The 12,440-nt window shown below is 38.6% G+C and overlaps 1 protein-coding gene across 1 annotated transcript in view; it reads right to left on the bottom strand.

Moving 5' to 3' along the window:
• Positions 1 to 1,791: 1,791 nt before the first annotated feature.
• LOC140754807 (NACHT and WD repeat domain-containing protein 2) overlaps positions 1,792 to 12,440 on the bottom strand; it is an 83,015-nt gene continuing 72,366 nt past the window's right edge. The window contains exons 18-32 of the mRNA XM_073089917.1: positions 10,521 to 10,740; positions 9,140 to 9,352; positions 8,897 to 8,957; positions 8,363 to 8,515; positions 7,676 to 7,863; positions 7,140 to 7,269; positions 6,778 to 6,893; positions 6,292 to 6,446; positions 5,559 to 5,777; positions 5,036 to 5,240; positions 4,389 to 4,533; positions 3,858 to 4,020; positions 3,384 to 3,515; positions 2,536 to 2,760; positions 1,792 to 1,954 (exon numbers count right to left, since the gene is read on the bottom strand). Coding sequence (XP_072946018.1) covers positions 1,792 to 1,954; positions 2,536 to 2,760; positions 3,384 to 3,515; positions 3,858 to 4,020; positions 4,389 to 4,533; positions 5,036 to 5,240; positions 5,559 to 5,777; positions 6,292 to 6,446; positions 6,778 to 6,893; positions 7,140 to 7,269; positions 7,676 to 7,863; positions 8,363 to 8,515; positions 8,897 to 8,957; positions 9,140 to 9,352; positions 10,521 to 10,740 — 2,488 coding nt within the window. The remainder of the gene's footprint in view (positions 1,955 to 2,535; positions 2,761 to 3,383; positions 3,516 to 3,857; positions 4,021 to 4,388; positions 4,534 to 5,035; positions 5,241 to 5,558; positions 5,778 to 6,291; positions 6,447 to 6,777; positions 6,894 to 7,139; positions 7,270 to 7,675; positions 7,864 to 8,362; positions 8,516 to 8,896; positions 8,958 to 9,139; positions 9,353 to 10,520; positions 10,741 to 12,440) is intronic.

The raw sequence follows: 12,440 nt of genomic DNA, 5'->3' as shown, positions 1-12,440 counted from the left end.
GTTACGTCACTACGGATTTTAGTTCTACGAGTAACCACCAGAGGCGCTGTACAATTTTTCATACATTTATTTTACGCAGTCGCTAGCGAGTAATACTTTTGTAAACTCATGGTAGTCCTACTGTAAGCTATTTAGAAAACTACGATAGCGTGATTCAGATTGCTAGTGGCGCCCTCTCTGTTTTAAAACAGAAACTGTTAAGTGCATATTATTTTTTTCATCTACACATAAAAATGCTACAGATACTAAATTGCTGTTAACAGTTCGAAATATATTTAAAAAAAAATGACTAGAAAATTGTCTGAATTTTTATATCTGACTTAAACCACAATAACATTAAATTTAATAATATTTGTCGCTAATTTTTGTTCCTTTTTGTGTCAACTTAATTAGTTTCTTAAATTACTATGTGCTACAGATTACTATGTTCTATTTTGAATTTGCAATATTGAGGACTCGCTAATGCTAGCGTGCGTTTTTTGCTATTACTATCTACATAGCATAGATGCAATAACTCTAGCACGATAACTAAATACAATAGCTATACTATAAATAGCTATACAATTCAGCAATAAATTCCCTTACACCAGCAGTTTTAGGAATATCTAGTAAATAATTTAAAACGCATAAAAAGCTTACCAATAACATTTTAGGTTTTACGCCTATAGTATCTGAAATTCAAAAGCGCCTACAAAATTCATGCCTATTCTACCTAAACTCTAACCTAATCTACATTTGTGATTTTACTTCTTTGAAATTATTTCTTAGATTCCTATGTGCTTGGTTTCTCCGTGTCATAGGGATCCACGATATTGAGAACGGTGAGACAGCAGTCCTGAGACGCGATGACTACCGCCTTTCCACCGTGCGCACTGGCTAGGTCCGTCACTTCTTTCAGCGCGCGGTAATTTTCTTCTCTACAATATACATTTACAGTTTCTATATTGTAGAGAAGAAAATTCCACCATGCAGTCCACCTGATGATAAATATCTACTGTTGCCTTAAGCTTATGTTTAATCTCAAATAAAATGAGATTATCGCGCTGAGGTCGGTCATAGGTACTGTATTAACCTATAGCTGCTATATAATCGCTATATTGCTATTTTGGCAATATTGCTACCTATCGCGGTGTACGACAGCTATACCTACATATGGATTTTAGCATTTTTCGATAATATACCTATAGTGTCTGAAATTCAAAAGCATCTACAATTCAAAGTTTATCGCTATTCTACCTTTTATCTAAACACTAAATCTATTGTGATTTTAGTTTTATTAGTATAACTTTCTAGATTACTATGTGCTTGGTTTCTCTGTGTCATAAGGATCTACGATATTGAGGACGGTGAGACAGCCGTCCTGAGACGCGATGACCACCACCTTTCTACCGTGCGCACTGGCTAGGTCCGTCACTTCTGTCAGCGCGCGGTAATTTGCTTCTCTACAATATAGAAGCTGTAAATGTTCATGCAGTCCATCTGATGATAAATATCTACTGTTGCCTTAGGCTTATGTTTAATCTCAAAAAAAATGAGATATCGCGCTGAGGTCGGTACTTTATTAACCTATAGCTGCTATATAATCGCTATATTGCTATTTTGGCAATATTGCTACCTATCGCGGTGTACGACAGCTATACCTACATATAGATTGTAGCATTTTTCGATAATATACCTATAGTGTCTGAAATTCAAAAGCATCTACAATTCAAAGTTTATCGCTTTTCTACCTTTAATCTAAACACTAAATCTATTGTGATTTTAGTTTTATTAGTATAACTTTCTAAATTACTATGTGCTTGGTTTCTCTGTGTCATAAGGATCCACGATATTGAGGACGGTGAGGCAGCCGTCCTGAGACGCGATGACCACCGCCTTGCCGCAATGCGCGCTGGCTAGGTCCGTCACTTCTGCTGGCGCGCGGTACTCTGCTATCTCCTTACCATCCAATGTCCTGAAATGAGATTGCGATCATATTTCGTAGCGCTTCTAAATGGAAAAGTGTCAATAAATATAATACATGTCAGATCGCCGAACCTCGCGTCTGACCGATATGGGAATGCCGGATGGCGTTCCTCCCTAGCGCACCTGTTTTCTGTTCCAACAAAGAAGCACACAAGAAAATAATAAATTCGGAGCCGATGGATGGAGTCGACCCGCCATCCACGTCAATTGTCAACTAACTCTCAAAAACGAAACAACAATCATAGCTCTTATAACAAAAAGGCGACACTTGCAACCCCATCCGGAGTTACCAGCTCCAAAAATATAGTCTACTAAAATAATTGTTAATGAAGTAATTTAAATGGAAATCATAAAATAAAATTAAATAGCTTCAACTCAAAATTACCTAAAATTAATTTAAAATAATAAATAGCTCGCGCCGTTATACATATGTTATGGTATGGTTGGATCCGATATGATATGATATGATACGGTACGACACGATACGATACGGTATGATATTATATGATGAGATACTATACGATGCGGTATAATACTGTACACCTTTATCCAGAAATGACAATATTATACCTGAAGATCCTCAAGGTCTTCCTTCCGCTGTGGTAGTAGAACACGTACTGGTCCGTTGAGCTGAACCTGGTGATGATGGAGAACACGCCTTCCGCTGCCCTCGAGATGAGCTGCTGCACCGAGTTGCCGCGCTTCAGCTCTATCAGGTCTAAGCCACCGCGTGATGGTGCACAGAGGCCAGTCTTGCCGTCTCGAGTACAAGCGCCGTTCCAACGGGGCACGAATCTGATAGAGAAGAAAAATATCTTTCATTCTTGTTCTAAAATAAATTTTCTTTTTCTTTTTTTCTATATTTATAGCTGACATATTTAAAAAAAAGGTTTGCTCTTTTTTCTTCAATTAAGTGATGTATTTAAACTGTCCCCGAAAAAGATCTTGTTTCAAAGCTATTCTAAAAATCTTCAAGATAAAGTTGGAACTCTTTTGATCATAGCATATTTAGTACTTCTGAATCTGTTCAAATATATACTATTGCATGTTGTTTCAAAAGCTATCTTAAAATATGACTATTGTGTTTAAAACAAATAACAAAAACCAAATATATTTTTAACGTAACACGATAATTTTCACAACGTCATAAGCTTTAGATCAAACCAAGAATTGCTATTACAAAATCAAGATAAGTCTATTCTTGGTCCCTATAGTTTAAGTTAGAAAATATACTTACCTTTTTTTTCGTGCGGAAACTCTTCATGGGTTCCTCTCAGCCGCGGGAGTAGCTGAAAGGATATGCGGGACTCCTACCGGCTAAAACCCCACGGTGTTCCTCTGGACTGGACGCCCTTTGTTGGGACCACGGGTACGCTAGTAGCACTCGTACGCAGTGTCGACGGAGAAATTAAACTTACCTAACATGTCGTTTAGTCTTGATATCCAGGATACCAGCTTTGTCATTGCCAACCACAGCCACCCAGTGAGGTTTGTGAGGAAGAGCCACGATTGATTGCATGTCCTTGATACCGCTGTTTTTGATGGGAATCCTGTAAAATATCAGTGTTTGCTGATAATTTTGCAAAATGAAGGAGGGTGTATTTTACTACAATATTATGGCCAGTTACATCTACTAACTCGCTTCCGACTAGCGTCAGTACAAGGAGACATGTGACTAACATTGGATATTTGTATTTAGATTATCTCTTTTTTTATTATATTGCCTTTTCTCTGTGGGTTCCAATGTGGAACTCTTTCCAGAACAGGCGTATATCTTTAAAAAATCAAATACTTAAAATATTGCAGAAATAAAGTGGTTCTTCAAGGCGATAGATCTGGTGATGACGCCGCCATTGTCCATCGATTTTAAATTAACGTAAACTTTAAGTTACCTATGTAGTTTAGCACCAGTTCTCGCATGGAAGACATAGAGGCAATCTCTGGATGACTTGTCAACTCCAGGAGCGACGATGTGGTGCTCATCAGCTGATACCACGGCAGCTCTGTATCCTGTCCCACGCACTTCGTAGTCAGCAGTGTAGATTCTTTCTCCATCTAAATTAAAACTGGTTTGTAATAACTTCTAGGAAGTTGAAGAAATACAGAATTGTTTTGTTTAAAATTTAGCTTCTTGTGGCAGGTTTCCATGGTCAAAACCCAGGCATTCAGCTCCAATTTTCCTAAGTTATACAGATGTCGAAAGGAATTATGAGAAAACCAGCATGCCTGGAAGTTTTATACAAAATACAAATTTGTGTGAAGTTTACTAATCCGCCCTTGACCAGCATCATGGTTCATGGAACGTATAATGAGCTTTTGCTTATGAGAGGAGATGGAGAAGACGCGTACCCTGTAGTGTGATAATTGTAACTGCTGATGATTATGAATTTATGACAAATAATATAAATCATGTAAATCATTACCAGGAATAGTTCTTGCAAAAATATGAGCGACGGCGACATTTTCCACATTGTCGGTAGAGACTCGCATTGATATTGTGATGAATTTTGTCCCGTCTTCCAGTAACAGTAGCTGTTTCACTCCTTTTTGCTCTTCTTTGAAGACAACCTGCAAAATAAAAATACTACTTTAGTTTCCAAAATATATCAGTATTTTTCAAAATAACTGCCACACATTTTATATTCCATTTTTGTGATCTTTCTTCACAATAATCATTCTTCTTAAAACTCATATTAATAAGCTCATTTCATATTTTTTACAAAACAGCACACAACACATCTGTTTATCAATAAGCTTCCGAATGCCCATAAGAACTGTACATCATAGACACCGCTAGTTACTTGTGACCGCCAGAAGCGCGCTAGGTACCTCTTGGTCAGCTAGTTCCCTTGTGACCACAATCGCTGCGGATCATTGTGACCGCTAGCTGCTTCAAGCCAGCAGTACACACACCTGCTGGTCAGCCAGCTCCCAGATGACCACGTTGCCTGACTTTGCGGTGAGTACGTGGTCGCCGGCTGGCGTGCGTTTTGATGTGCCGCTGTCCCACAGGCTCCAGCAGTTTCGGGTTACTGACCGCGGGCTGTATGTGAACCAGCCGTACACACACCTGTTGGTCAGCCAGCTCCCAGATGACCACGTTGCCGGACTCCGCGGTGAGCACGTGGTCGCCGGCCGGCGTGATGGCGGCGTGCGTCACGATGGCGCCGAGCGGCGCGTCCGCCAGCTGCGCGCGCAGCCGCCCCGTGCCGCTGTCCCATAGGCCCCAGCAGCTCCGGGTTACGGTCACTGCTAGCTGTTTGTCGCGAGCCAGGCTGGGGAGGGAAAGATTGGATTTACTGTGTAGTTTCTACAATCAAAACGCTTTCTACACTTGCAGCCCCACACACTTATAGAATTCGCTGTATCGCGAGTGCCATGGACAATTCTATACGCACACCTAGAACAGATATCTAAATTCATCACTCAGATATATGTCTGGCCGGGCATCGAACCCGGTATGGATTCATTTGTTACTATCATAATACGACAACGGTACGATCAATGGTTGTTGCTACTCATTAAAATTGACACTCATCATCACTCATCGTCATCTACTATATTCGTATCACCGCTTTTATTCATAATCATACCTGATAGAATCAATAGGCAGCTCTTGACGATCAATCTTATGGACTTGTTCGAAGATATTGTCAATATTCCATATCTTCACAGTTCTGTCGATGGAGGAGGTGATCACGTTGTTCCAGGCGCCAACAGTCAAGGGTTCCAACTGGACGATCCTACCGAAGTGGGCGTCGAGGATTTTGATGAGTTTGGTCGTCTCTAAGGACCATACGTAGAGGTTCTTTCTGGAAATTTGATATATAATATTATTTTAGATTGGTTTTGATGGAGATCTTTTTATATTTCATTAACAATGTCAAAAATACATGTCATTAATTGATCTCTACTTTCTCTTCTTTTTCTTTTGCTTCTTCACTGGCGTTTAGATTTTCGTTTCTCTTTTTTTTCTTTAGTTTTTTTAGTAGCGTTTAAATTTCTAAAACTAGTAGGTACTACGAGAGAAGGGTAGAGCCACTATGATTCCACCTGGGTATCACTTATTTCTAGAATGCATGTAACGAAAGGCTAAGTATGTCGGTTGACTTACGTGAGACAAACAGCCTAGTCCTCAGGACTGGCAATATATCAACTATCAGTGGTTACTTTCAGGTAAAATCTGTCCTATATAGACACAGATATCCAGGGGTGCAAGTGACCACTTACTGTCAGGTATACAAGTTCTTTTGCTACTCCAATTTTATAATAAATACTATGACTTGTTAAACTACAAATACTGAAGTATTGACTACAACGACAAACCTGACTCCAGCCACGGCATAAGTATTGTTATTGCTGATCATGAAGGAGTTGGACTGAGTCATCTTAGTGGAGATGTTTCGTATCGTATGCGGCAACTTTAGCACTATCCCCTCTAAGTGAAGATCTTTCTCTGGTTCATCGTCTACTTTTTCTTCCTGTTATTAAATGGGTACATTAAAGTAAATGTATAATGAAGAATAATATATTATTAACCTTTTGGCAAATGTCCTCCCTTATCTAATTACCCATATCCAAAAAAATCCATAAAATAATATGTGACTTCGTATGGTCTGATAATTTACTATTTCTATTGTAAATACGGCGTGTGGTAGTTTATAATTTCTTAAGGTTAATATTTACGATAATACTTTACTTCCTTCTCAAAGTGGCAATATACAGTTAACGAAGCATTACTTTGCATAATACATTGCTATTATTATTACTTTACATACAATTAAATAAATCAAAAAACAAATGCTAACTTACTTCATTTTCATCTTTTTTGTTTCCTTCTTCTTGTCCTTTCTTTTTCTCTTTCTCATGATTACCCCTTGGAATAACGTTATCGAAATCCCAAACAACAAAGCTGTAAGTTGTTGTTGCTGGAATATAAATAAAATCTTTGTAATCATAATGGAGATGTACGAAAGAAGTAGTAGCGTCTCTTACAGTGGATTTTATAATGTTAAAAGATTAACATAATTAGTAGTAGTACAAAATGTATGATACAATAAATAATGTAGGTAAAACATGTCGACTTTGATGGTAAAAGTTACATAGGTACATATCAAAAGCCAAATGATTAGTGAAAATCTACTTTTATTATAAAGCTACTTAAAATTAGCTACCTAATAACATTCGGTCTTTTCTCCCGCGCTTTAGCTGCAGCATAGCCTCGGCGGTGTCAGTTTCTCTGTGATGCAGTTCCTCTAACTTCTCCCAACAGGACTCTTCTTCGTTCAACTCAAAAATCGTTATCTATGGGGTGAACATTACTTCATTGTTATTTAAATAATGAAATATTTTGAGACATCTATTATTACATCATCGTATATATTATTTAATGTCTTACTGTAATTTACTATATCTACAGTTCTTTATGCATTTTTTTTGTGTTTAAGGCCTTGTCCAGTTGCTCCTAGTTTTGTTTTCATGAAAGAGGACTTATAAGTAAGTACGTCGTTTAAGTTTAATGAATAAAATTCTATTAGGTCAAAAACCGTATCCATAAAAACCTAACAAAAAACAGAATCCAATAGTGTTTGGCATCTTCGCGTTTTGTCATTTAAGTGTTCCTTATCTACACACGGAAGATGTGATGTATTGATTATTTTGATACCCAGTAACAGTTAAAGGCAGAGATTTAGGTCAGGTTTCAGATCACCTGATACCCCCTCTCAGGGTCACTGCAATATATCTTCGTCCAGTACTTGTTCAAGGCCATGGCTCCTCTGCAGCGAAGTGGCTTTATCCATTCACCATCCTTGCAGAACTGGACCAGCAGCCGATCGTCATCCAGGTCTCCACTCCACATCGTGAGCACGAAATTCTCAAGGTCTCGAAATTCCATTGCTGAAAAATTTTAAATGGATTTTTTGTGGTTATTTTTCGGTAAGCTGTATTTTTCAGGAGTAAATTCATCTAATCAGAAGACTTGTAGCATATCAAATAATAAAAAGGTATCGAAAAGAATTGTATCCACTTGAAGAGACCTACGTTCAGCAATGGGAGAAATAAATTGAAAGAAGATTGTAGAACAATTTCTGGTAATACCACCACATGGATTTCTGGCTAATAAAAACAAAGCACAGTCCAAAAATAGTAGTGCTTATCACTATTGTACAGAGTACTCCTGTGGTTAGATTTACAGGGTGTGATAAGAAAGTCTCTTCCGGCAGTATCATATGACATATTCCAGCTAACTCTCTAAATATAGCACAGAACCTATGTTTGACCTCAGGTAATACTCCCCGTATAAATTCGATTATCGATATCCATGAATGTCCAGTCGCCACTTACCATTACATGGACTACATGCTTCGCTACTTCTATTTTAACCAAGGCAACTCACAGAGTATCTCCCAGTTGACGTCATCATACGGTGCTGTATCTGGCGCTGGTGTGGTCTGCTCGTGCTCTCCCCGCATGCTGTACTGCACCCAGGAGTGGGGCCCGAAGATTATCATGTGGTGGTTCAAGACGTTCACTCCTCGCACTGTCTCACCTTTGAAGCAAGAGTTAGTAGCTTAAGTCTAATGCAGTAAAGAGATTAATATTTCCTGTCATGATATACTATTCTTCCATTTTGTCAACTTTTTGCTAATGTGATCGAATTCGAAACTCTGCATGTCAGACAGGTATGGTGAACGCTTTACAGTGTTGATCATCATCATCACTTATAAGTATGACTGATTGATAAGAGAGAAAACTGTTTCTGTCCTTTATTATCTTCTAAACGTCTCAAGGCTTTTTTTGGTCTCAGAAAGCTTCATACCTCTAAAATTTAGATGATACGAGCTATGTTAAAAATCTTTCCGTTTAAAATCAATTATGAATTATCTGTGTCACATCAAAGGTTTACAGGTTTGATTCTCCGTCTACTTACCTTCATCCAAAGGATTCTCGATAGTAATATATTCGCTCGTCAGCATATTCAGAAGCATTGACTGAAAAAAATAAAACAACTTTACAATTAAATGAGTTATATTTTTTGTGTTTATCACCTGTTCTTGATCTTACGCGATTCATTCCACAGAATTATCAATGTTGTGTCCATAAAGAGGAAATAAAATTTAACATCTATAGACCACATGATATGCGTCTTCTAAAATTGGAGAAATCAGCTTACCACAGAATTGTTAGTAGATGCAGCCGCCCACTTATTATCTGGTGAGAGCTCCAAGTTCTGCATAATGCCCTCCAGTTGGGGACAGAGATCCCTGGCCAGGTCTGACGTAGACAGGTCCCAGGAAATCACGCGGCTGGAGATGGACACCACGTAGCGCTTGTCCGAGCTGAGTCGGAATGCGAATACTGCGAATTGATGACCTTCAAGGGAGTACTGAAATTTTAAAAGAATATTCCTTGATCGCTGTGGTTGATTGGTATATTTCTCGATAATAGCCTGGTAAGAAGATCGATCAAAATAATGGAGGTGGTAGAACCCTTTGTGGTTCGACTCCGGCGGTATCACCGCCACACCTATTTCTGCCTCATAAAAGCAGCGTTGAGTGCTACTATGTTCTGGTTTGAAGGGCGGAGACATAGTTTTCCGAGGCGTTCCAGCTTAGTCCTCAGGGGTAGCGGCGCATCTGTGGTCAACCTCAGGAATATTGATATCCTATCTGGGCTTGATTGCAGATGTCCATGGGCGGCAGTAGCCATTTAGCATCAGGTGGACTGCATGCTCGACTGCTTTTCCTACATTGTAAAAAAAAAGTTAAAAATGTTTGGCTGAAATACGTCATATTTTTGTTTTAAATAGGTAGGGTTTCCTAGCGTCGTTGATACCGTGGAAACATGAAATGTACCTTAACACACAGACCCATTAAGAAAGTCTACATAAATTCATCATTTAAATCTACCTGTAGGACTACCATGAGTTTACAAAAGTATTACTCGCTAGCGACTGCGTAAAATAAACGTATGAAAAATTGTACAGCGCCTCTGGTGGTTACTCGTAGAACTAAAATCCGTAGTGACGTAACTCGATACGTAAAAAACCTATCGAAATCAAATCGCTAGCGAATGTCATTATGATCTATTGCCATACAAATTCGGTCCCATGAGTCATTAATTTGACAGACGTTGTCAAGAAATACCGTAACGATAGTAGTTATGTTATTCACTAGCAAAATGACAATAGTTTTCTATTTACCATTTCTATAGTGGCGTTTCTATGCCAACTCATGGTAATGCTACTGGTCTGCGATTGAACTCTGTATAAATTGAGAGTGAGACCAGTATAGTGGTTGCTATATTGTTTTTTCACGGTAGCTCTTCAGCTATATAGCTGAAGCTGAAGCTTTAGACTAATTAAAATGTACACTTACTTAGTACAAACTTCCTTTATAATAGAAACGCGACAATATTCATCCTCATGTACATCTGTTATTTGTTACAGTTATCTGTGCTCGTTAAAGATTCGAATTAAAAGTTGCCTGATCGAACCACTTGCATCATCATCTGGTATAAATCTATTTCACATACATATATAAAGCAAACCGTACCTTCAACGGCCCGCCAGGGGTATGCAAGCAATGATGCGAGGGCAGCAAAGCACAATGGTTCTTGCCCTTATCATGGCACTGTTGGAGCAAGGACGCTACCGCGGGGTTATGAGGTGCTTCTGGTAACAATCTGCCCACAAGTTGCGGAGCCAACATGTCCGGATACTGGCCCAGGATGGCCCCTCCCAAGCGGAGAGCATCCGCCACCAGCATTAACTCTCTGAAATGTTGAAAAAAAAATGTTTCGGTAAGATTGAATATTGCCGCCCGCTATTGCCGCCATCATAATCAACCCATTAGTGTCCCACTGGGCACGGGTCTCCTCTCAGAATGAGAAGGATTAGGCCATAGTCCACCGCGCTGGCCAAGTGCGTATTGGTAGACTTCACATACCTTTAAGTTTTTTTTTTATAAATCTCTCAGGTATGCAGGTTTCCTCACGATGTTTTCCTTCACCGTTTAAGCAAGTGATAATTAATTTCTCATCATCATCATCAACCCATTATTATTTTAATAAATAAATATTTAAACCCAAATTAATTTCTAATACGCACATAAATTTGAAAATCAGAGGTGCGTGCCTGGGATTTGAACCTCGGACCCCTCGATCGAGAGCCCGTGTTCCTTAACATTTAGGCTATCACTGCTTTTTTATTGCCGCCATAGACATCTGTAATCAACCCCAGATTGGATTAGACATTCCATATAACCAGCGCCATCTACGTGTTTAATGAATGACTACTTTCTTGTGCAGAATGTTATTCATTTCAAACATTTTCCAAAGATGGCACTGTACATAAAGCTGAAACACGGTAACGACTTGTTGTCGAAAAAACTATAAACGGTCCCAGAAAACTTATAAATATTTAATACATGTCACTTTTTAAGACTTTATATTTTTGGAAAAGGACCCTACAAATAGGAACCTTTATAGTAACTTTGGAGTTTGGACGCTTGCATTGAACCCTGTGGGCTATGTTATTAGAGCCACTTATTCAAATTCAATGTCTATTTGTCCTTATTTGCACACCATTAGCAAGCCGTAACTGTACAAGAGGTCCATCCAGTAGATATAATCGACCGAGCAGGTAAGGAATCTATAAATATAGGTATCAACCTATGTTATTAGAGCCTACTTATTGAAATTCAATATATATTTGTCCTTATTTGCAAACCGGAACCAAGTCGTAATTGTGTACATATCCATCCAATAGAGATAGAACAGTGATACCATCAAGTATCGCTCATTATTTTTGAAAATCACTATATAAAAATTAGGACCCCTCAAGATAATGACCATTACCTGACATTATTTCCATTAAAGTATATTATAATACCATAAAATTAAACTTAATAAAGATAAACGCCATCTATGGGTTTAATAAATGACTACTTTCGGGTGCACAATGTTTAAGATTGCAAACGTATTCCAAAGATGGCACTGTACATATAGCTGAAACACGGTAACGACTTGTTGTCGACAAAACTATATAAGTTACCAGAAAACTTAAATATATTCTGTACTCGGCATTCGTGTGACACAGTCTATTTTTGGAAAAGGAACCTAACAATAGGAACCTTTATAATATCTTTGGAGTTTGACGCTTGGGTTTGACCCTGTGGCCTATGTTATTAGAGCTTTCCTATTGAAGTTTAATGTATATTTGTCCTTATTTGCAAACAATTGACAAGACGTAACTGTACCCTATGGACCTATGTCCATGCAGTGATGAGAGTCAGTATGGTTCGATCGTGAAGGTAAGGAACCTATAAAAATATTTAAAGGTGGTGGTATAATTTTGAAGGTGGTAGAACCCTTTGTGGTTCGACTCCGGCGGCACCACCGTCACACCTATTTCTACCTAATAACAGCAGTGTTAGGCGCTGCTGTGTTCCGGTTTGAAGGGTGGGGTAAGGGAG

Source organism: Epargyreus clarus, unplaced genomic scaffold (assembly GCF_041222505.1).
Source record: "Epargyreus clarus isolate Ecla_fem2 unplaced genomic scaffold, WU_Ecla_fem_2.2 ptg000031l, whole genome shotgun sequence".
Taxonomy (NCBI): domain Eukaryota; kingdom Metazoa; phylum Arthropoda; class Insecta; order Lepidoptera; family Hesperiidae; genus Epargyreus; species Epargyreus clarus.
The sequence above is the reverse complement of the archived record's forward strand: the minus strand, read 5'-3'. Positions and strand labels throughout refer to the sequence as shown.